Source organism: Cheilinus undulatus, linkage group 12 (genome assembly GCF_018320785.1).
Source record: "Cheilinus undulatus linkage group 12, ASM1832078v1, whole genome shotgun sequence".
In the NCBI taxonomy this organism is placed as follows: domain Eukaryota; kingdom Metazoa; phylum Chordata; class Actinopteri; order Labriformes; family Labridae; genus Cheilinus; species Cheilinus undulatus.
In genome coordinates, this window is record NC_054876.1 from 30,124,258 (window position 1) to 30,150,231 (window position 25,974).

General features: G+C 39.8%; 1 protein-coding gene across 3 annotated transcripts in view; it reads left to right on the forward strand.

Annotated features, from left to right (window-relative positions):
- Positions 1 to 25,974, forward strand: part of stard13a (StAR-related lipid transfer (START) domain containing 13a) — an 83,940-nt gene that overhangs the window by 53,135 nt on the left and 4,831 nt on the right. For all 3 annotated transcript variants that reach the window (XM_041800843.1, XM_041800844.1, XM_041800845.1), the window contains 11 exons: positions 10,421 to 10,492; positions 11,607 to 11,688; positions 15,188 to 15,251; positions 19,348 to 20,642; positions 21,119 to 21,289; positions 21,820 to 21,979; positions 22,073 to 22,271; positions 22,572 to 22,785; positions 24,467 to 24,581; positions 25,231 to 25,479; positions 25,727 to 25,944. In XM_041800843.1, coding sequence (XP_041656777.1) covers positions 10,421 to 10,492; positions 11,607 to 11,688; positions 15,188 to 15,251; positions 19,348 to 20,642; positions 21,119 to 21,289; positions 21,820 to 21,979; positions 22,073 to 22,271; positions 22,572 to 22,785; positions 24,467 to 24,581; positions 25,231 to 25,479; positions 25,727 to 25,944 — 2,839 coding nt within the window. The remainder of the gene's footprint in view (positions 1 to 10,420; positions 10,493 to 11,606; positions 11,689 to 15,187; positions 15,252 to 19,347; positions 20,643 to 21,118; positions 21,290 to 21,819; positions 21,980 to 22,072; positions 22,272 to 22,571; positions 22,786 to 24,466; positions 24,582 to 25,230; positions 25,480 to 25,726; positions 25,945 to 25,974) is intronic.

The following is a 25,974-nucleotide window of genomic DNA, read 5'->3' on the forward strand; positions in this document are numbered from 1 at the left end:
GTTAATACTAAAAAAAGGAAGTTTTTTGGTAGTATATCTGTTTCCAGGCCCTTTTAATGGACATGCTTGTTGGGGAAAAGACTCATGCTATTGACTGCAGATAGAGACGTAATATTACTCAGTGTAGCGGATCAGTGTTAACAGTTGTGCATTCAAATTTTTGCTGTTATAATGGTTGATATAATAGTACTGGCATTAGAATATGTTTCATCATTGATGGGCAGACTTATGACATGGAAGTGGAAAATTACTTCTTGTTTTTTTGTGAAATAAGTGGTTAAGAAGAAAGATAGAACACTTCCAGGGAACCATACATGTCAGTTATTTCTGAAGCTGAGCACCCCTGAAGGTCTGATCCTGTTGTTTTGCCTACTTTACATATGCATTTACAAATTTTTCCACATATCCAAAGGTCTTTTCAGTCATTTGCAAACCTTTTTATGCAATTAATATGTATGCATTTGAGGTTCTATTTACTTGTTCACAAACAGTATTGTAACAATCATATTTCCAGAGAAGAAGTGCAGCTACACACTGCTGAAAATGTTTGCATCTTAATGGACAGTCTTGGTTTTATTAACAACTCACAACACAAGAATAGCAAAAAAAAAATCCTCAGAAGAGCATTTTTAAGTTTGTCAAGTTTGATTTAGAGTAACAGAAATGAGAATATATGGCTGACAGCCATGCTGTGCTTGTCATGCTGTGTAAAGTCCTGTTAGTGTAAGTCAGTGGTTCATTTGCAGAATTTACAGCCAGTCTGTAAGCTTCATGCAGACTGGACTACTTTTGTAAAGACATTATTTCATTTAGTAATTTAATGCTTTTAAATAATCTTTAAAAATATCTCATTAATTTATAATGGAATAAAAATCGGCACAATCCTGAAAGTCTGTAGTGTTTTCACTTCATTACTACTCCAAACCTGTCAGCATATCATGAATCTTTTTTATAACATGCAATATTGTTTGTACATTGTAACTTCTGCACCATGCTAAATCTTATGTCTTAGACTCAGACTTAAACTTTAATATGGTTAAAATAATGCATGTCTTTTTGAATTATAAGTTTTGTCAGAAAAAAAACATACATAGACTTTTTCTTTACAAGCAACTAACAATGTAAGATCAAAGTGTAAGCTGGATTTGGTTTGCCTTATATGTGAGATAGCCTATGGGCATGAATACCAGTAAGACAGAGATGAGATTCTTTGATACCCTCTGCTGGAGAAAAGGAGGCATAACCAAATACTTTAACACCTTCAGCCCTATCGTCTCATCCTATTAATTCAGCCTGTCAAAATAACCTTAGTTTGCTTTTATAAACTCACTCACAGCAGTCCAGTTGTTTCTGTGTGAGCTGTCTAATCTCTGCAGGCTTCAGTCATCACGCACAGGAGAGTCCTGAACCTGCTGCTAGTTTCATGCCACTGTTGATGCAGTTTTACTGCACATTCCTGAGAGCTCCACTTCATCGTAGATGAACCAACCATACAGGAGGGACGGACATGTTCTTCTTGATTGTCCCTCCCTTCCTCCCCCTTCCAGTATCTATCTCTCCCGTCTCTCCTCCTCTGGCTTCTCCACTACTTTTTTCTTTTTCTTTGTGACCTTTGAACATAAAGGACTAAGTGCTTTGGCTTATGTGGGAATATGGCTGCCTTCCAAGCATCCTGTATGCATGTATCCCTGTGTTCATTTGTGTGTGCGCGTAGCAGAGTAGAGGGATGCCACTGCTCAATTCATGCTGCAAACAGCCTTTACAAACAATAAATTACATACTTCTATCATCATTTAATTACCTTTTCTAATCTTTGCTTTATATAATAATTTACTTAAAATAACTAATTTGTAATCAAGTTTCCTAAAACGTTGTGACGAATGTAAATTTAAAAGATAAGTTTAGTTAATCACTGTCAGTCTCCTTTTTCTGTTTCAGTTTGGAGTTTTATACTATCTTAAAACAAGGGCATCTGACTCCCTGTATTAAAGCAAACCTGCTTTTATTTCACAGAAAATAAGGAACTTCAGGTAGATCAAAGATTATGACATGAAAATAACACCTAAAAATGACTTTTTGATTGACTGAAAAGGACACAAGGGAACAGTGAACAGGGAAATGTATGATTACACAGGAGGATGCAGATAACTTTTAACTTGTCCACTGAGTTTTATGAAGTGAAATGAGACTTTCAGTGCAGCTGTGATGGGCTTGTTTTACACCACTGTGGCTGCACAGTGATGACGTTGCCAGGCTTTACCAAAGTGTGCTGAGAGGAAAGATAAAACCTGCAATTTAAAAAATGAATGCTCTTATTATGGATGTATCAGGGTTAATATAATAATACTGACGTGCTAGTTGAAACTAAGATTTTTTTTTTTTGTAGAAATACAGTACTGTGCTAAGCTTTTAGGCATGTTAGGGCCAAAAATTGAGGCTGACATAAGGTGTAGGTGTGGCAAGTAAGCCGCTTGAGGGCACCGTCTGGTAGGGGAGATTCACACAATCCCAGTTGTGCTCTGGATATCTTCGTATGTTACCAGGGGCATGGGAAAAAAAACCTGTTGACAAAACAACAAAGTCCACACCTCTGTCCAGTCTGTCCTCTGCAGGATCTAAATATTTAGTAATCTGTGCCTGCAGTGGTTTAACTGGTTCTGGGCCACTCATGTCCTGATGATGTTAGTCCAGCAGTGGTTCCCTGCTCTTTCATTGGTTCACAAGTGTTGTGGTATGACACTGCTGGCTCACTAGTGTTCACTTTTGGTCAGGAAGACCAGAAAAAAAGGAGTTTTTGGCATGCTGCCACTGAGCAGCAGTCCATAAGTTTCCATGCAACAACAAAGAAACAAATAAACCACAAGGGACAACAACAACAAACAGAAAGAGAGAAACAGCATAGAAATAATAAAAGCACATTTTAACCTGCTTCAGCCCTCTAAGGGTTTTCTGATATCAATAGAGATTATTGTACTTTTCCTGGCACAAAGGACCCTAACTTTTTAGGAACTTAGGTTTAAATAAACTATTTCTGAATATTACCAGTAATGTTAATCTCAATAGGTCTCTTATCATTTGTCTGCCACTGTGTCGAACAATTATCCAGCTGAGTCTCTCCGACAAACCTCGTCCTGGGACATCCGGTTGCTGTTCTTAGCTCAACATGCCGCTCTGCATGCCTGGGAAATTCATTACAGGAAATGATGTCACACAGGGTACTTCAGGGTCCTTGTGACCCCATACTTGGCAGACACAGTGCTGAGGAAAGCTGTCAAAAAGTCAGGGCTACTGTCGCCGGATAAAAGGCAGGAAATGAGAGGTAGAGGAATAAAGGCGAAGGCACACTTGGAGAGAAAAAGAGCTGTGCAGACATCGGGGTGCTTTTATTATGTAACATAGCTGGCACTCATGTTATGTAAGACATCATCTTACAGCCCCATTGTCCCACACATAGACGCCTCACATACCCACCCACACTCACACACACCACCTGTTTGCCCTCCCTGCTGTTGTTCTGTCGTCATATTCTCCACAGCAGGAATGCTGCTGCATGGAACAGAATAGAGGGAAAGCTTGGATTAACTCTGACTGTGTTTGTCTCTGTGTGCTTTGTGGCCCGCTGTTAACATGTTTGTGCAATAATTAATCTCTTGATTAAATTCTGCACTCATGAATAGCGGTGCTTTGTTGTTGCACTGACAGGAGCTGTACCACTTGGCCCCTTTGTGAGTGTGTTTTTGTCAGCATCTCTGATGCTGTGCAACAGTGATGAAGTCGGACTGTTTGTGCTGCACTAAAATACAATATAATATACAAGATAATATTACCAATTGAGTAGCTGAAAAGAGGCTAGAAATTTGGGGAGGTAAGAGTTAGGGAAGAAGCTAGATTTGAGCCTGTGGTTTATGTGTAAAACATCATAGTCTCTGTACATGGGGCCCCGTTATAGAGTGGGCTTAACTGTATAAGTTTAGTCTCACACAGCAGAGAGAGTAGAATCTCACATGAAGCTCCAGGTGTGTAAATTTGAAGCAAACCATTTCTGACCTTGTTGGCGTGTCAGCCTGAAGTTATTTAGTTAGAAGCTTTGTGTAATGTAGTGCATTGTATTGTGGGCTAGTGACAAAACTGGTACTGTTCATTGTCAGTGGAGTCAGCCAATAAATTGAACTCCAGTCACAGCTGGTCAGGAGAAGAGTAAAACCATCTTTTCAATCAAGAAAATCTTACTGTGTGGTTCTGTGTTGTTCTTTTGATAAGGAAATGTCCAGTTCTGATAAAAAAAAATGCCCCTATATATCATATACACACTGAGGGCTTTGATAGTATTATTTTTTTGTTAGCAGCTGCTGTGGATAGTGGTTGTCTGAAGTTCCTGGCCAATCGGCATTCTCCATTGCCACAGTTTTGATGTTGGGATTATCATTTTAGAAGCCTAATCTGGTATATCTGGAATGAGATTAAACACATGCTCCATTCTACCTCATCAACGTGACGTCTCCGCTAAAAAAAAAGCTGTGGGTGTTTGGCAATATGTAAACCGATACACCTTGTGAAGTAGGATTGTGAACACTTCCTTAAGAGTCTTTTGGTTTGGCTCGATTCTGCTCCTCATACCTTCACAAATCTTTTCAGGGTGATGATGCACCAAGTGGCTCCTTATCTTACTTGCATTCCCCATCAACTGTGTCACCTCAGTCTGGCATTGTCTGCATATTGTTTATTGTTTGCCTATCACCTTTTCACCTTTGGGAAACCCAAAATGCTACCACACAATGGATATACAAGTTGGTTTTCCCTCACCTTTTGTACCATCCACCATTTTGGCACTGTTGGATCAAGCCAGTGAATGGAGCACAAAGGATGATGGGTACACAAGGGCCAATGGTAACTGTAGTTCCCACTTCCCTTCACTCTGCTCCACTAGAAAATATACACTTTTTGCCCTATTATTTAAAAATGTCACATATTCACAATAATATTGAGATGCTTCTGTCACATAATACAGTGATATTAACAATACCATCTCTTTAATGCAGTGATTATAATGTCTTTGGCTGCCTCTACCCTACTTCTTCTTGGTGTAACACTTTTTGGACAATACAGATTTCCCTTAAAGCGTTGGGTTCCAGCCTTTTCTACTCTGAGCTCAGTAAACTTAGACATCTGCATCATAAAAGTTGTTGCAGCTGTGCACAACGATGCACCGTTAAAGAGAGAAGCTGAACCAGTTTGTGGTCATTTGAGGAAAAACCGGCCCCCAAATTGTCCTCAGAGACTATGGAGAAAATGGTGCAGTAATTGTTAGGTCCTGAATAATAAGATTTCATAATCTTGTGAAGTCAAAATTACATCTGACTCTTGCATTTATTTGGATATTGTATGTTTATTTCTCTATACATGCATTCTTGGTTTTGTTTTTTTATTATACATGCGAGGGCTTGATGATCTTTAAAGTTTCACATTGAGTGAGTAAGAGTCTGTTTTGTTGCATTTCTTCCTTCCTGTGGGTTTCCCACAGGCTCTGCCCTCTCTCCAGCTGCCTGTCTGTCTCATCCTCTTTTACATTCTCTCACTCACTGGGGGCAAGATCTGGACTGCGCTGAGCATCCGCTCTGCAGAGTGTGATGTGAGTGTGTTTCACTGCGTTCTCCCACATACTGTCCTGGCGAAGAGGATTGTAGAGTAAAGCATAAAGAAAGAGGTCAGGGTCAGGGTCTCCTTGCTGTCCTGCCTAGAGGTTCAGCTGACATGTGAGGTTAGCATCCAGCAGTCGTAAGCTTGTAACCTCAGGGAGAAGAGGGGGGTGGATGATGCAAACGTCAGCTGAAATTAGCTGTTTCCTGCATGGACGTGATGAGGCAACAGCAGCTCTGGTGATGACAAAGAAGATGTGGACTTAGTGTGATTGGGCAGAGGAAGGACGAAGAAGGGGGTTACAGTGAAAGAAGAAGAAAAGGAGACGGATGATGGATGAAGGAAGTGAGCGGGGGAGCATTTATGTTGGTGAGAGATAGTGAAGGAATGAGGCAAAGAAGAGCAAGTGAGTGTCCAAAAATGTAAGGAAAGGTGGAGAGTGAAAAGAAGTAGAGAGACAAAGAAAGTGGAAACTGGAGTCAAAGTAAGTGGAGGAGTTTGATTTAGTGACATCTAAAGCAAAAGGATATTTGTATGTTGGTCCTAACAAAGCAGAAAGTGTGAGGGAAGCTGAGGAGAAAATTAGAGAGAAGAGAAAACCTGCATGGGGCAGGCTGAGGGAGAAGGAGGCAGAGTTGTAAACACACTGGTAGGAGAGGCAGCGAGGGAGAAAGTTGAGAAAGTCAGACTGAAAAGCAGGAGAGCAGTGAATGGATGTGTCATGGGACTGAAAGGAGCCTGTCATCACCTGCACCATGAGGGCTACAAGTAAGTGTTCATCTCTGCTTTTTCTCTCCCTGTCCTCAGCAGCAGAACTTTCTCCATCTCTCTGGTCTATTTTTGTTCAGATAAACTATTTTTCTCAGTCTCCCCCCCTGGTGTTGCCTCACATGTGATTTAGAGAGAGGAGTTATGCTGAGAATGCTGCAAGAAGGGATGTAATTGCTGGATTGTGGTGAATGGCTCATTTCCTCTGACCGTTCTCATCTCTGATGGTGAAGATGGAGGCTTTTTACTACCATGCTGAACTTTGTACCCGGTGTTTCAGCTGCTGTGCCTTTACTTCTCACTACCAGCTCTTTTTAAACCTCCATGAAGCTTTGAGAGTGGATGAATGAGCTTTTTAGACAAGTGCAGGAATGTGTCAGAAATAAGCCATATTTGGTGTTACTTTGGACATAAGTAGAATTAACTGGACTCAAACTTTTGTCATTTTGCCATTACCCTTTTATCATATCCACACTTTCAGTTGTGTTATGCTACTGGTTATTTTTCAAAGCTTAATTAGTTTTAGTATCTCAGTTTTTTAAAAGTTGTTGTCAGTTAATGACCAATGGTATCCAAAAGTACCTTAGCTTTAACTCTTTATAGGGCACTTATTGAAATACAACCGCTTATCCCGTTGGGGTCTTGGGGGGCTGGAGCGACAGGGTACACCCTATGGTTGTTAGTTGATCACAGGGCAAATACAATATTGAAGCCCTACAGTATCATTGGTGGACATCCCAAGACTTGTTTTACTTTTATCTCATATAAGTATATAAATCATATTTCATTGTTATGGTGAAAACCAATGTCCATGAAGTGACCATATATGACCTTATCTGTTCATGGGGAAAACAATCCATATAGTGTGTGCATATTAAGATGCTAATAATTGAAAATAAAGACATACAGAGTATATATGCTAACAGGACATCTTTAGTAATCATAAATATTAAATAACTTAATGAATTTTAGCAGTGATGGGGCACACATTAAAAATAAAACTGATTATTCCATTGAAGTTAAATAAAATTGTTCTACTGTTGCAAAACTGAATGAAATCACACATATTTTTACTATTTAAAACAAATATTTTCATTTAGAATTCCTCCTGAAATTGTAAAAAAAAATCACAAATATTAAAAGTATAAATTAATTTAAGCAGAAATAAGGCACACATTAAACATAAGAGCTGATTTAAACCACAGAAGAATAACAAAATTGTTATAAAATTATAAAAATGACCAAAATCACTCCTATATTACTACTTTTACCTTGAAACATTTCTCTAAATTAGTCAAATTTACCACTGGATCACTTTATTTTTTAAAATCTGTGGCAACATCCACACTATATAGTACTATATAGTACTATTATCCTACATTAAAATGAGGTAATTGTCAACCAAGTACTATTAGTATGGCTTGCACCCCTAAACAGGGATATGTCCAAATATGGTTCCTCCATTTTTTCCCCCTAAAATTTCAGTAACTGCAAAAAATCCAATACAAACAAAACCTATCATAACATTCAGTACTACTATTCACCTTTATAATGTGTGAGTTACATGAACTTATCATGGTATGCTAGGATTTTAGAGCCATTTATTTGGAATCAAAAGAGAAGTTAAACAGCATTTCTTGAGTTCTGGAGGAAACAGGAAGTTTGAGATGCTCTAGGCCACTTCTAATTGGTCAGATGGTGTGATGTCACTTCCCATGACATTGACTGATCTCCAACAATTGGCTGAGAGAAATCATCCGGGTTTACTGTATCAAAGAGAGATAGGAGGAAGCGACAGAGGGAGTCAACCAAAGTGACCATATATGGTTCTTTGCCACGTAAAGGGTTAATAAAATACAGATTTTTTTGTCATATTTTTGAACAAAACCTGGCTCAAATAAGAGAGAGCATTTTTAAAATTGGGGCCATTTTGGATCCAAGCTGTTGCCGCTGCATTATGTAGTTTAAATGGTTTTCTCTGGTGTGTTTGCAATCTTTGGTGATTTTAACTGAAAATGATCTAATATTGTGCATGTTATCGTAACTGTTATCAATACTGTTTCAGTTTTACTGCAATCATATCAAACTTTAAAAATCTGGTAATGTGACAACCCCATTCAGCAGTGTATGTGTGTGTAAAGGTATGAATGTGTCTGTAAATGTTTTTCATCAATTTTCATGTGGAAGCCAAATACCAACATCATACAAAAGTCTTTGTCAGCACAAAGCTCTCTGGAGTGGTTTCATCAGTGTCTGCTCATAAAGAAAGCCTTTTTACACTTACACATGCATATGTACACACGTACACATGCACATTACAGCACTGTGAGCAATACATATGCTTGCGGAAAAAAACTAGTAAAACAAAATGCCTGTAAAATGTCTCGAGGTGCTGGCGGCAGCAGCTCATAATGGGGTGTGGTGCCATGTGTATGGCCTGTTAAATACATGCTTTAATGGCTGGAATCTGACTGCTGCTTGAGAGAGTGTTAACGATGCAAAGCTGTGCAAACTTTGTCCTTGACGAATTATGTTGGCCACTCTCTAGATAATGTCTAGCTTTCCTAGTCTCATCATTCCAGGGAATTCTCTGTGGAAAAAATAGTTCCCAGAGATATCCCTCCAATGTCTGACCAAAATGTTGGATAGGGACCTGGAAGCAGAACAATTCAGAGCTGTGCTCTTTTTTCTAGTCTAGTAGTTACATTCATGAAATAACCACATTTCAAACATTTCGGACTTAGAAACATTTCATGAATAAAATAGTGAATAAAATCAAAGTCTAATGTGGGTTTGAATTATGTATAGACCCAGTTTAGAAGTAGTTACATGAACAGTGGCTAGCTTTAGCTTCATTAGCTTTAGCTAAAGCTAACATAACTACACTGGCTGCATAATTAATGTTACTACACAAACCAAAGTAGCTAAGTTAGCTTTAGCAATATGAGCTTGAGAAAACATAGCTAAAGCTATCTAAGAAATATAGATAGCTTTGTATGACATAGCTGCTTTGTGAGCTTAGCTTTTGCTCTGTTGCTACATAGCTCTGTTAGCTAAGTAGCTATGCGAGCTACATAGAACAATTAGTTATGTAGCTCTGTTATCTATACCAAAGTTATTTTTCACAACTTGAGCTTTAGCAAACATAGCTAAACCTAATTATTATTATTTTTTAAAGATTTGTTTTTGGCTTTTCATGCCCTTATTTGATAGAGGAGGACAGTGGATAGAGTTTGAAACAGGAGAGAGAGTGGGGAGAGATGTGGTAAAGGGCCACAGGCTGGACCTGAATCCGTGCTGCCCACGTACATGGATAGTGCTCTAGACCACAAGGCCATCTGTGTGCCCAGCTAAACCTAATTATTCTAAGTAATTCAAGTATCTAAGTAGCTTAGATAGCTGCTTTGTGATCTTAACTTTAGTTCTGTTAGAAACGTAGCGCCTATTAGCTTCACAGCTCTGTTAGCTATGTAGCTCCATTAGCTACAGTTGGCTACGTAACTGTAGCTAAAGCTGATGTTACTATGTAGATAATGTATCTACATATCTTATATAGCTGCTTTGTGAGTTTAGCTTCAGCTGCGTTTGATACGTAGCTTTTTGTGTTCCGTTATCTACGTAGCTCAGGCAGCAAATGGAGCAATGTAAACTATGCTGGGTTAGAATGTTTTTATTGAGGACATGGTTTTTCTCAAACTGTTGTTCGCTCAGCTTTATTAAACATTTTGTGATTAAGTTTTGCAGGCCAGGTTTTAAACTTTTAGCTGAGGGTTTTTAACTAGGCTAACCTTTGGCCTGACTCTAAAGAGAAGTTTCACCTGATTTTATTTAGAAAGTTTTAGCATGTATTTCCGTTCTGAAATAGATGCTGTATCAGATGAACAGTCTCTGAGTGGCCGTCAGATATGAATAGCCTACAGCTTGTCAACACAATGTTTTTCCTTTTAGCTTCAAAATGTAGAATCAAAACTGACCTTAAATGTGTGTGCTAAAACTACCTGTTTTTTATTTGCAGAAATTGAAGCTAAGGAGGCATGTGATTGGCTACGGGCAGCGGGATTTCCACAGTACGCACAGCTCTATGAAGGTATCAGACTTGCATGCACACAAAAAGACATGCAATGCAATAGCATGACTGTTTGAATTACAACACTTGACTGTGACTTTGAATGTCAATGTCTTACTATATTTTATTTCATTTTTGAAAATTTCCTGATCTTTATTAATCTTGTTTCTATGATTTTATTTGCTGTTTTAAAAATATGTCAAATGTTTAATTAAAATGTGTTTCATTTTCTTTTGTTTTTATGTTCTGATGTTTTATGTAAAGCTCTATGAATCGCCTTGTAGCTGAAATGTGCTTCACAAATAAACTTCACTTGCCTTGCCGTAGCTAAGCTAAAAAGCATTTACCAGCTGCCTTTGACTTCCTTTTAAAATTATGCCTTTTGTTTGCTCCTTCTCTCTTAATTTCCCATCCCTCCATCCTTATATACTCATCTTTTGGGCTGCTGTGGTCTATTTCCAGGCCTCAGTTCCTGTCTGGAGGGAGGGTCATGGGAAAGGCCTTGTTATCACTGCTGGGACTCTCACAAGCGTCTCTTTCTCTCTTCTTCTTTTTCCCTTAATTTCTCCCATATTTTCCTCTTCTGTCCTGTCCTCAACTCCACAAAAACAATTTTCTTCCACTTTCTTTACTACCTCTTAATCTGTCTTGCCTTTTTTTCATCCTTTCTTCCACCTTTGAGAAAACATACAACTGATTCTTGGTGTCATGATCATTGGGTCTCAGAGACAAACAGAAGGCAGCCCAAGAAATCAAAAAAGTAGTTTAAAAACTCCGTCATTACACACAAAAACACACACGAGCGCTTCTGTGAGCTCCCATAATGTGGGGTTACGGCTGCCGGCCTGTGGGACTGTGTGGCTGCTTCTGTATGCACACCATGGCTGCAGTCTGCAACCACACACAGAGAATCACCAAAATAAAAGTCTCAAGTCATTTTGGCATCGGCGGTGTGGAATGCAAGTTATTTTAGTGTTTGAGGACGTGTCCACAAACTTCACAGAAGCGGTGACAGTTGTTCTAAACCCCACAGGCCTTTCTAATTAGCAAAGAAAACTGCTGTCTCCTGTCAATCACTGGTTAACAAACCCAATCTAGGTTTTCTTTTTCAGTCAACTCTCACTCTCTCTTACAGATTCCCAGTTTCCGATTGATATTTCCTCAGTGAAAAGGGACCACGACTTTTTGGACCGGGATCTGGTGGAGCCTTTATGTCGGTAAGAACACTTGTACCAACACGTATGTTCACAATGGACATTTTTTATCCCCTTGCCCTACCAATAAAAGAAAATTGCAATGGCACCCCCTGAGCTAAACTATAAATATCCTTAATTTAAGGCCTAAAAACAACCTCCTTCTCCAACAGAATTGTTTTAAAATCGTTTTTTGCATAGTGTTACCAAGTTTAATACATACTGGAAGTAGAAAACATCAACAAAGGTGTTTTTCACTTCCCTTAAACAACCTTCTCCCTTCTGGACACCCCTCTTGTGATAAAAGAGTCCAAACGTACAGAAAAAGTCGACCCACAAAAGTAAGTTTGACCAAAAAATAAAGAACTATACTCAAAGTTCCACAAAAATATTATTGTTTAGAAGCATAGTCTTCTCAGCTGTGTTGTAACTTTGATAAGAAGCTTCCTCTGTGTGCAGCCCACATGCTGTAAAAATGGGTTCACATGCAAAATGCATAACTTTTGAGTCTAATAAAATGCTGATGAAGAGGTGGAGACAAACACTGAAAGAGAGTTTAGGCATACAGCTTGATAAGATTTAAGTCAATTGCAAATTAAGTCTTAATGACTAAAAGAACGGTACGATTAAAAAATTGAAATTATAACCAGCTTGACACAATATTATGCAGTAAGGCTACTTGTTATGCAGTCCTTTCGATGGTAACAGGATGTGTGTTTAGTTGTGATTATTTAATTATAAAGTCTTTTATAAGTACCATTATTTTTCTAAAATTGTGAACAGCTGACTGAAATCTTCTGGAGTGCATATGTGAAAAGGCTCTAGATTCCCCCCCCCCCCTTATCTTTCTTCTGCCTGCTTTTCACCCAGTCTGGTGCTGACCACTGATCATTAGCTGTCTGACCCCGACCCTTAATGAAGTCCCCATCCCTGTCTCCTGCTCAGACACTGGGCTTTGATCTGGTCACCTCCTCTCCCCTCTGCCACGCGCTGATCTCCCATTCAAAGAGCAGAGACCCTCAGGGGGCAGAACGGGAGAGGGGGGCTGAGGATAACAGGGAAAGAGTGAGGGGATGCCAGTATATTCTACCAGATGCCTTTGAGTGTGTGCTTTAAGTCCCTCTGCGCACTTCTATGATCTTTCTGTTTTACATCATATTGAAGTTTGAAGACTTTTAACATCATACTTTCTCTCCTCTTATCTTTCCCTCTTCTCTGCTCTTCCCTGCATGTTTAATGTCTATGGCAGAGAAGGGTGTGGTAATTATAGCATTAGTGATTGCCAACAGTTTTACTGTGAGAGACGACACATCATGAGAACTGTCTCTAGAGCTGTAAAACAGCTCAGTCTTGTTCATGCATCACTGTTTTTCTTAGCACTGTTTGAATTTTGAATTATATATGCCGGGCTGGAAAGAAAAGAGAGACCAGGGTTGCTTGCTCAGTTTTAACCTCACTAACACATTACACATCAGTAATTCCTTCAAGCGTAATTAAAATAAGAATCTTTTTCATATCTGGTACTCGTTTTAACCCAAAGTTATAAAACCAAATACAAATGGATACATTGCAACCGTCTGTCCCACGACCACTATAGTTGTCCCTACGGTAATCAGTGTGGTTGTAGAAAATATGTCAAATATTTGAGTATATTTTTATATTTTAAATAAGCCCCTAAATTCATAACTAGAATTAGAATTTACATTGATGACAAACCAGTTCTTATCAAACAATAAATTCAAAACTAACTGCTATGAATATAATGACTGTATTCTTTTTTCTCTCCTCAGAATGTGATATTTATTTAATATTTTTAACCCAGAGAGCCTCTGAGAAGTGACGACCTATCCGAGCTTCCCTTTTGTTAGCTCCAACGTGCCTTTAGCAGAAACTAAGTATTAGGTTAAGTAACATTTAAGATTCAAGCCGCATTTTGAAGCTGCACAGAGAAACAATGGTCGGCTCCGCCCACCTCTGCTGCTTAATTATGGATTTTAATTAAGGAGTCTTAACAACACAAAACTGCACTCTATAAGGACTACTGACTCAACAGCAAGGCATTGTTTTCATTTCATGGATGAATGTCACATAATGAGGGAAAAAATCTAATCAAATGCTTTGCAAGAAGTGTACAGGGAGAATTATGGCCACTTTTAACAGTTTTTCCACACTGGTTCATGAAAATCATTCATGAAACAAAGCTAACAGGAGGTGATGCAAGGTTTAAAGCTTACTGAATACACCACATCATCTTTTGTCATTGTTTCTATGAGAACCCTCTGGTGGCAGAGTTTAAGTACACGTGTTTTAAAAATTACTTAATATAATTTTGTTGTTGACATATGATGATGTTCCAACAAACATTTTCATGGCAAAATGTCAGGACAGCTTGGCTGCAGACTGTTCATCTCTGACAACCATTCTCATGAGACACCTTATATCGCAGAACGGAAATACATGCTTAAACTTAAGAAATAAAATCTGATCAACTTAAATATCTGAAAAAATCTTTAATTTCATATGCATTTTTGTTACTGAAAACCCATTTGGAATTACAAATAATAAACATGAATCCATGTGTTTATTGCACCTTATACAAAAAAGATTTATACAAATGAAGAATTGCTCATAAAATAACACCAGGTATTTGATATACCATGGGCATGCCTTCTGGTTTTGTTGTAATTAGCACTGTGACAACCAAACCCAGTCCCCCCTTACATGAATTCAAATGTTCTCAGTTTGTATGAATATATTTAAATATAACCATCAAATAATTCTTTGCACTATCCGTCAGCAGAAATATAAGGAGTAAAGGTTTTCCTTACGTGTTTTCAGGGTTGTTTTGTAACAACCAGAAGTACCCTGCTTGCTTGTTTTTGAGAGGATAAAGAAAGTAGACAGGGAAAAATGGAAAATTCTCCATTTTTATTCGAGCACCACATCTTTCATATGACAAAGTCAGAAAGTCTCAAAATAGGATTTTTAATAGTATCATCTTGAAGGGAGCAAACACAGACAACACCCATCTGGATCTTGGGTTGAGGTAAGGTGGGGGGAAATGGATGGGAGGGTGCACATAGGCTTTTCTGGCAGGAGGGCTGCCCCGAGTGCTGAGTTTGGAAATGAAGGGGGTGGGTGAGAGGTGAAGGGAGGAGATAGAGAAGTGGAGGGGAGGTGCTGAATGAGATTCAGTCTTTGACAGTGAGGATTAGTCCCAGGGGAGAGATGCCAGAGGAGGAGAGGGAGGGATCAGAAAGGAGGGAGAAGGGGAAAAGACCAGATGTAATGAGAAAGATGGAGTCAGGAGAGAAGATCAAAGAGGATGAAATGAAATGAAGAGACACGTCTGAAAGTGACTGAACAGAAAGGAAGACAGTGGAGGCGTGTGAAACGAGACAGTGAGAGTATACACTACAACAGGAGAGTGACAGTGAAGAAGGAAACAAACACACCAACCATCCACCACCAGCCTTAACATAATCATCTGAATTACTGTGTCTAATCTGTGTTTATTTTGCAGGCGTCTAAATACACTGAACAAGTGCTGCTCCATGAAACTGGACGTCAGCCACCCGAAGAAAAAGGTAAGGCATATTTTTTACAACCTTAAGACAAATAAATACCCAGTCATGTGCAGAAGTTTTAGGCATGTAGGGAGCTAAGGATTCACTGCGGGGCCCCATGTGCCATGACCTGGGGCTGGAGAGGTGTGTTAGAACAGCCAGAGTCAAGCTTAAAAGATGTAAACACATGTGTCTTGCTCAGAAGCCAAGGTGAAGCTTGACAGCATTTCTTGTGTCTGGGCCTTTCAACCCTGGTGTTATGACCAGAGATTGTTGGCAGTATTCAGGCCCTTTGGACATTCACAGGACAATCAGACAACCCCCATATGGTACCCTGGGCTGTACTTACTAGCCACATCCACCCATTACTTTGCCTTAAAGGTGTAGACATTGTTATTTTTTCAACAGATCATTTTTCCATGCCCATGGTGTAGTGCAAGGACATCCAGAGCATGACTGGGGTTGTGTCAATCCCCCTTCCCGCCTGATGGTGCCCTTAGGCAAGCTTACTCGTCACATCTTTACCTTACTTCAGCCTCAATTTTGGGCCTTACCATGCCTTAAAGTTCTGCACAGGACTGTATATATATTCAAATGTCGAGTTTTTTTACTATCAGTGATAAATCTCATATTCAAATAAAATAAAACATTGATAAATTAGACATAAACAACCTGGCATTGCAATTATCATCAGCAATCCCAGAATGCTTTGCAGGGAGCTTGCAGCTTTTACCAATAAGGCCACCTTTGGGAGCTTTTCTCTCTCATTATGTGAAATTCATCCTTGAAACAAAAAGTGGTAGTTTAGGGTTAAAACCAGAAGTAAATAAAGGATCTGGGTAGAGCTGGACACTGGATGTCTACATGACCTGGAAATGTCTAAGGGAGTCCATGTTTCAGGGGACGGTTGGGGAACAGAACATGCAGCCAATGGCAGAGAACAATAGGGGTACATCACAAGCAAGCATCACAAAACATGAAGGGGGTACAGCAACAGAACAGCAGCTTCAAGTAGCACACATAACATCCAGTGTTTCCACAGCAAGGATAAACATATCGTGTCCTATTTTAATTAAAATAGACATTTCAGTACAAAAAAATATATATATTGAGTCGAATGTTGGGACCCTACAGATTGGATCAACATACTGTCTCTAATGTAGCTAGTCTAAAACTTATTCAAAATACATCTGCAACAATTGCCACTGAGCTGATTGAAATATGTACTGTATTACTTGTTTATATCTTCTCTGGACTTGGCTTTAAAAGCATGCCTAATATATTGAAGCAATATAACCCTGCAAGACCTTATCTGTCATTAGAGAGTGGACTGGTAAAAACAGATCCAGGGCAAAATTTTAACAAGGAGAATTGTCTCACAGTCATTATGCAGAACAGAGCAGGAACAAGCTACATGATGGTGAAAACAGCCGAAGTCATTATTATTCACATGCCCAAGGCCTTGGTATTATCATGTTTTGTCATTGTTATTGTTCAATACTTAAACTCTTTTGACCCCCATTTATTAAAAATACATAGATGTGTCATTATATTATATTTTTTACATATCTCTATGGAACCATTAATCTACTTTCATACACAAAACGTGTTTTGTAAAGATAACCTTTCCTTTACTACATGCATTTATGTTATCATCAGAACTAAAGCCAGCCTCCACTCAGAAGCTTTAACCACAACCTATCTTCAATGATCATATCCATACACTTTGAACACAGCATGAATGACAATTTGTTTACATACAGTAGCTGACACGTAAAAACAAAAGCAAATAAACCAGATTTGTCTATTGATCATAAATCTTTTTAACACATGCTGTCCAGAGAATTATGTTTTTGGAAATTCAGGGCAAGCTGCTTCTAACATCCTCCTGGCACGCCTGCTTACATATGCGCCTCACAGCAGGAGACTTCTCTATTTGACAGGGGGGGCAGGGGATAGGAGAAAAAACACAACATAAAAGGGAGGACACTGGCACTGGTAGCTTAGCAGTTACAGTGCTTACAAAACGTATTCACCCCCTTGGATGTTTTACTGTTTTATTTGTCTTGTAAACCAATCATGGTCAAAATAATAAGACTTTTTTGACACACAAAAAAAACATCTTTAATGTCAAAGTGAAACAGAGGTCCAGCCAATTGGTGCTAGTAGTCTCACAAATGGGGATCACTTGAGTGCAGTGAATGTGTCTTAAGTGATTGCAGTATAAAGACAACTGTGTCTGGAAGGTCCAGTCACTGGTTAATCAGAATTCCTAGCTACCATTACAACATGAAGTCAAAAGAACAGTTCAAGCAACTCAAAGACAAAAGTTATTCAAAAGGTTAAGTCAGTGGATGGACACAAAACATGTCCAAGGAACTGAACATTCCCCAGGGCTAAGTTAAATTCATCATCAAAAAATTGAAAGAATATGACATGTGTAAATCTACCTAGATCAGACTATCCTCACAAATTGAGTGCAAATACGGAAACCAGTCAAAGCTTTATGGGAGAGTGACAACATTAACTCCGCTGTTGTAGACGTATTTTTTAATTTAGTTACCTCCGCCAAGGAGGTTATGTGATCAGGTGGGTTTGTTCGTTTGTTTGTTAGCAACATAACTCAAAAAGTCATGGATGGATTTTAATGAAATTTTCAGGAAATGTCAGAAATGGCATAAGGAAGAACTGATTAGATTTTGGGACTGATCCGGATCACCCTCTGGATCCAGGAATTTTTTTAAGGATTCCATACTACTGGGAGATAGGGCTAATGGCGGAGGTCTGCGCTTTTACCACTTTACACCAGGAGATGGTGGATATGAGTAACTTATTCAAAGTTTTGGAGTTTATAGAGTTTGAAAGACACACGCCCGGTTGAGGAGACGAGTTGGGGTGTAACAGAGAGAAAGACAGCGAATTGTAGGGAGAATACTCACAATGCTGGGAGGAATAGAGGAATATTCACCCTCTGCCATGACTTTCAGTCGTCCAGTGAGAACATGGGTGCTTCCGCCATGACAGTCCACACGTAGCGAAGCCAATGCTTTGCCTCACTGTGTCTCCACCCCACTGGGGAGGGAGTAATTGGCCAATTAGATTTTGGGAGTCATCCGGATCACCATCTGGATCCAGGAATGTTTTTAAAGGATTCTTCACTATAGGGAGATAGGGCTGATGGCGGAGGTCTGCGCTCTCTGAGTGCTTTTCTAGTTGATATTGCTTTGTAGAGATGTGTTTTCACTCTGACATGAAATAGTTTTTTGTAATTTGTATTTTTGTTTAAAAAATAAATAAATTTTAAAAAAGTGTCAAATTATATTAACCATGGTGATTGACAAAATCAGTAACATGGTAGAACATCCAAGGGGGGAAAGCTTTTTATAGGTACTGTATGTCCACTTGCTCCATATGCCCTGGTTCAAATTTTGCCTGTGGCTCCAAGTCATTTACCACTTTCCCTCTCCTCAGTTTCTGAATTTATCCACTGACACATTTGCAGTAAAAGTGGAAGAGCAAAGAAGAATATACTTTTGAGTGAAAAAAAAGAAGAATAAAAGCATTTTCATTCCTTGCATGGATATAGTGCCAGTTGCCCACAGGGAGTATGATGTAAGTGTCACCCCCTCCCCACCTGCTTGCTTGTAGAGAATTTTCATGTATTTTTCCTGCGGCAGTCTCATGTCGGCTTACCACCTTCTACTTTACTAGGAGGCTGGTATTTGGTTGGAGTCAGAGTGAAAAATTCAGATGTTTGCATCAAACAGTGTTTCAGAGCTCCAGTATGAATAAAAATCAGAAGCTGCTGCCAGTGTTTAATTGAAATTAATTATATGTTAGATTATTTAATGTGCTCCAGTTTCATCCAATGGAGTGTTTTTAATTAAGGATAGAGATAAATCAGCCCTATACAGAATATCCAATTTAACTTTTACTTTTTATTGACAAATCTTTGAATTTTTGGGTTAAAATCAAACATTTCAGAGATGTTTTCTGGCCATTAACATCTAAGAACATCCAACACACCCTGAAGGGAATAAGCTGACTTTTATTTAGGGCTTTCACCTGTCATTTTTTAAAACAAATACTTAAAGCCTTCTTTTTCTTTCTTCCTCAGGGTGATGACTCAGATGAAGATGATCCTCTTGCCATCAGCAAAAGGTGGACGTTTGAGTGGAGCAGTCGGCGTTGGTCTCGGCTACAGGACTTCCTGTTGGATGGCACCAATGAGAGCAGCCCGACAGGCCATGTGGATGGCCTGCACAGCACGGTGAGCAGCGAAAGCGTCCTGACAGACCTGAGTGAGCAGGAGATCACAGAAATCTCCTCCCTGCACAGTGAGGACTCTGCCTCAGCGATGCCTGACTCTTTATCCATGGCGTCTCTGTCTGCCTCCTACCAACCACCTCGAGAACTTCCACACTATAACTCCCTGCCAATCAAGAGCAGCCGCCATGGACATGGAGGGCGGAGTAAAGCCAAGGAGTTTCTGCGGCGCATGGAGTTAATGAAAACATGGGGGCCGTCATCAAGGCGGAAAAGCTCAAATCGGAGGCCACCACTGGTCATCAGTGGGCCGGTGTTACAGGGAGAGGAGCCTCATGCTCTGCAAGTGCTCACATGTACTCCCATCAGCCAATTAGAACAAGACCCCCAAACTGATGGAGACACTTCTGCCTCTGTTATAAATGACTATGAAGATCAATCTATGGTGAGTGTCAGTCCAAGCAGAGAGACAGAGAAGCCTGTTGTGAAAAAGCCTGTTAGTACAAAACCAAGAACTAATAAGAGGAGCAGCATGTATCTGGAGGACATGGAGCTGCTGTCTCAGGGTAAGAGGACTGAAGGACAGAGTCAATTTGGCAAAAATCAGTTCCATTCTTATGAAAACCTCCTCATTCACATCCCAAAAGACCATAAACCAGGCACCTTTCCCAAAGCTTTATCCATAGAGAGCCTGGCACCTTCGCCTGGTGATGATTACTCCCAGAAACCATCAAAAACTTCCGCACCAAACAATGGCGTGCATGGACCCTGGTCTGGTAAACCCCTGTCCAAGCCCCCCTGTCCAGGAGCTCCTCGAGGCAGCAGGGTGAGCGTTTATGACAACGTGCCAGGCTCGCACCTTTACGCCAGCACAGGAGACCTGCTGGACTTAGAAAAAGAGGACAATCTGTTCCCTCACCTAGATGACATCATCCAACACGTGAGCGGTTTGCAGCAGATAGTGGACCACTGGAGCCGCAGTGTGCTTCCCGAGGGGGAGGCAGGGGAGGAGGAGGAGGAAGGGGAGGGCAGGACCACCCCTAGTGAAGGAGAGAGAGACGGGGTCTCCTTGAATGACACTGATTCCACAGGGACTAGTAGGGAGAGGCGAGACTCTGGGGTTGGGGCCTCACTGACAAGACCACGGTGAGTAGCTGTTTGGGCATTTAAAACATGAAGTTTTTGCTTCATGTAAGTTTTTGGTTATATTTGAGTCATTACCTAAATAAACATTTTTCTTATTGCTTTAAGGTTTTAGTTTCGAGTCTTCTCCATAAGAGCATGATTTTTCTTTTAAAAATAATACTCCCTTGTAGAGGAAAAGAGATTGAAGATATGCTATTGTAACTAGTCAATCAACAAAGGGACATAGCAATACCTTTGCCTCTTGTTAAAAAATGATCAGTCCTCACCAGAAACAAAGATGGCACCTGCCTCACTGAAAAACCTGAGGCTTCAAGTAGCCAACATAGTCATAACCACTGTCAACTTTTGCCTCTTTTTGAACAAGCACAATAGTTTAGTTTCTCACACTGTTGACTTGTTTTCAGAGATAATAGCAGTGAGGTCTTTGCATTGACTGAATTACCCTGTTTTTGTCTGAATTGTTGTCCCACTATCAGCATACGATGGCCCAGCTTCAGAACCTCTGATCATCTCAACCAACCAGCTTCTTCACTTCAGATCAGCAGCCAATCAGCTGGCCAGCTCAGCCTGCTACAGAAATTCTCCTTGCTCCGCCTCACCGCCATCATGGAGAAATACTCTATGTCGAATAAGCATGGCTGGACATGGTGAGTTTACAGACATAAATGCATGAATGTAGACTGAATGGTGTCTTTGTCCATGTACTTTGCTTTCTCTTTCTACAGTTTAGTTCATCATTTAGGGATTTTGCATGATGGAGAGTTTGGCTGTTACACTTGGAAGTGATTGATGCAATCTTCTGTAAACATGATCATATTTAAATATGAATGTACCATTTTTAATTATCAATTTAACACCATCACAGAAGTTTAAAACCATAACAGCTACTTCACATGCTCCACTGAAGCTGCAACCTAGATTTCTGTGTAAATGGGTCATCAATGGGGCTACTCCTGGTCAAATTTAGGTCTACATTCATACCATCAAAAGATGACAGTCACAGTGACATGCAAACAGAATTACATCCTTGTGCTGTTAACGTTTTTTCCCCTCATTTTTATCATTCCCTAGAGGGAAATCCTGTTGACCAGCAACCCCATGAACAGAAGGATAATGAAGGTTTAGGCTTCTCTTTTCCTCCACACTTCTGTAATTGTTTTCTGTCTGTTGCTTCCAGGTCTGTGCCCAAGTTTATGAAGCGCATGAAAGTGCCAGACTACAAAGAGAAGAGTGTGTTTGGTGTTCCCCTCATCATCCATGTCCAGCGCTGTGGCTTTCCGCTCCCTCTGTGTTTACAACAGGCCCTGAGCCACCTCCGAACACACTGTCTGGACCAGGTTAGAGAAGAAAACAGCTTTTACAAGACTCAATTTCCTCTTGGCCAATGTTTCAAATATGAGGGACTGACTGTTCTTCCTTTCCTGTCTCAGGTGGGATTGTTCCGGAAGTCTGGCGTGAAGTCTCGCATTCAGGCTTTGAGGCAGCAGTGCGAGCTGTCCCCTGACTCTGTAAGCTACGAGGACCAGTCAGCTTACGACGTGGCCGACATGGTCAAACAGTTCTTTAGAGACCTGCCAGAGCCGCTACTAACAAGCAAGCTAGGAGAAACCTTTCTGCATATTTACCAGTGTAAGTCTTCACAGCTATGAAGGATGTCACATGATAGCAACAGTTTTCTGACACAGAAAAAGGGTACATTAAATGGTTTGAGATTATTTAAATGTGGATTGATAGAGTAAACCATGATGTTTTATATTATTCTGCTCATGATTTAAACTTGTACAAGAAAATATAGCATAAAGGTAGTTTTTAAAATAAGCAGCACGTCACAAACTAAATTTAAAGTCTTACGAGTGAAATACTGGATTCACTTTCAATCAGAACACTGTGGATTAAACAATGATCTCTTCTTTCACACATTGCCTGCAGATGTCCCAAAGGAGCAGAGGCTTCAAGCTGTCAGAGCGGCCATTCTTTTGATGCCGGATGAAAACAGAGAAGTGCTGCAGACGTTGCTCTACTTCCTGCGTGATGTCACTTCCTTGGTGGAGGAGAACCAGATGACACCAATGAACCTGGCTGTCTGTCTGGGTCCCTCACTCTTCCACCTCAGCATACTGAAGAATGAGACCCTGTCACCAAGGTGCTTGAACAGTAATTAATTAAGCTTGATTTGATTTGACTGGGATAATAAAAATGCGATATAATTTCAAATCAAAGAATGAAACTGATGCACTGCATAGAGAGATGGAAAACCTATGTATATGGGGATTTAGTAGTACTAATTATCAGTTAAGGTACATATCTTGATATATTTAGCACAAAGTGTTTATATTGTAAATGCGGTATTTTAATCAGGAGAGACTTATTCAAGTTTGACAATAATACATTATTTTACAAATTTTGATGAAAGAGAAATGTGCAACATCTTTGGTAGTTAGACTCCATTGTTATGACTTCATGTATTTGTAGGGGTAGTAAGGCTCATGGCAGGAATAAGATAGCTCCAATGGAGTTTAGAAACTTGTGGTGGTGTTAATAAGATATCCAGGATCAGACGAGGAGTAGACTTCTAAGAAGCTGGACCAGGGCACTAATCAGGTGGCTTGGATAAAGGACAAGATGCTAATGAACTAAATGGAGGTGGCTGGGGTGGAGGAGGGTTGCAGTGACACACTGAAGTGACAGGCTGACTTTGAAAGCAAGATCAACAGATTTAAAACATGACAAGTGAATGATGATTGGACAAACGAGATTGTAGAAGAATCTGATTAGTGTAATACTTAAAAAAATTATTGCCCATAATCAGCCGATCACCACAACAGAAAGGGAGGATGAAAAGAAGAAGGGGAAAGAAATTAATGCGTAAGAAAGTCTATCTGCTTGAAATTCTTCTATGTTCCATTAAAATGTGCATATCTCTCTCTCTCTCTCTCTCTATATATATATATATACATCTATCTATCTATCTATCTATCTATCTATCTATCTATCTATCTATCTATTTTTTGGATGTTCTGCTAGCTGATCTGGTGGCAAGAGACGCAAGTGCAGCCAACTTCTGTCACCACTGAGCTCAGCAATTACTGCCCACTTTTTTTTTAAAGACCATTAACTTCACTCACAGCAGCCTCCAGCCAAAATTAATGGCTCTGCCAAACAGAGATGTCTCTGTGTCACTCTAGGATTCTTTGTACTTAAGTGCTGTTGCCTAAGATTGCAAATAAACCACACTTTACTTTAAATGAGGTAGACAGCATACAAACTCATGTTTTCTATCATTGTTTTACGCCCAGGTAGCTCATTGTAGATCTACATACAACATCCGTCACCAGATCAGCCAATGAAAAAATTAAATTGCAGCAGCCAGGTTACAGCCTGTAGAGGGCAGTAGCTATTCATATTTTTACCACAAAATGTTGGATTCAAATGCTTTGTTCCCAAGTAATTGCAAAAAATGTCCTGTTTGAAAATGAACATGGCTCTAAAATTTTTGTGTCCCAATCAAACAGATAAACAGATCTGCAGGCCTCTAAGAAGCATTTAGTGTTTTTGCTGTAGCTGGGATGTGTTGTGGCAACTGTAGTTACTCAAAGTTTAATCTCTCATTCTAGTTTTAATCATGATTTTTTTTCCCCAGTTTGTTCAACTTGTGATAAGAATAACATAAGTAATGTTTTCACTCTGCTGTCTCTTTGTTGTCCTTATAATTAGCCAGTCATTGACAAAAACATGTAATTTGGTGAATGGTATTTTGCATCATTCTTTTCCCCTTTATAAACAATTCCTATATTGAAAAATATCCTTAACTTCTCCTCTTCTAGATCAATCCAGAGAAAGTATACCACAGGCAGACCTGATCAGAAAGACCTCAATGAGAATCTGGCAGCCACCCAGGGCCTAGCACACATGATCACTGAGTGCCAGCACCTCTTTCAGGTCAGGATTTATGGGGCATTGAGTCGTTTCTGTGGGAGTAAACATGATTAATGACAGAAGCTTTACTATTTACAGTGTTTATGAAGAAGTAATGCATGAGCACATTTTAGTGTGTGAAATTAATAGACAAAAATAACTGAATACGTTAAGTGGAGCAGGGTTTTCCCTGCAGAGCTGGTATCATTCAAGGCCACAGTATAACTGTGCAATGTGCTCTAAAGACTGTATATCATCATTATCTTCAGGCTGTGTAAGTGTATAGTATTTACTACTGCTGTCATGAAAAACATTTTCAAGGGCAGAGATGAAAACTGCAGTTTTGAGTTTAATGTGTTTTTAGAGTTTTAGCAATAGAAAACTGAAGGAAAGTGACATTTTTTTTCTCTAACAAATTAAAAGTGAAACCTTTTTGTGTTTTATAAATGGCTGTATTAGAGAGGCAGCAAATACTGCAAAATAAATCTGTTGATACACTGTTCTGGCATTCCTTTTGCAACACCTTTTGCTGTTAAAACAGCCGATGGAAGCTTCACCACATCGCACTGTGAATTATTTATTAAGATCTATTTTCTGCTTTCCACATAGTTTCAATTTGGCCCAAACGATGTGGTGGCTTGTGATGTAATTTTTTCCTCCTGAACATCCCCAGATCCCGGAGGAGATGGTGACCCAGTCTCGCAACTCCTACATGGAGGCTGAGCTGATGGTGCCTCCTCTGGACGAGCTGTGCAAGGTTCACGAGGAAGAGGTGATGGACGAGGAAGAGGAAGATGAGGAAGGATCATATCACGCTCATCTAGAAAGGCTGGTTCAGAGCCTGCTGGAGGAGGCCAAAGATAGGAGCAAAGGCTGGGTGTCTCGTTCAACTACTGACCACACAGAATTAGCATTTAAAAAGGTAGGTAGTCGTCATTAATTATCTGGAATACTAGTGCAGCTTCAGACAGGCAGAAATGGAAAATGAAAAGAGGCTAAAACAGGAACTGTCAGCAACTTATTAAATGTATTTTACAGGAAAACTTGTTAACTCAGACGTTTTAATGAGCCTGATATTAAAGGAAAATTCTGCAAAAATATTGTGCATAAACTCTTGTAACTGCATCACAATAATTAGAGACATCATTAAACTGTTTTTAACTCATTAGGTGGGAGATGGTAATCCTCTAAGGCGCTGGCGAGTTTGTGTTGAAGTGTCAGCAACACCTAGTGAAGTACTGCAGCGGCTTCTCAGAGAGCGCCCCCTGTGGCAGATTGAACTACAGCAGGAGAAGATCCTGGAGACCCTGGATAAACAGACGGATGTGTACCAGTTCTCCTGCTGCAACATGCCACCTCACCCCAGCTGTGACTTTGTGGTACTGAGGTCAGAAACCATGCATTTTTTTAAAAATTG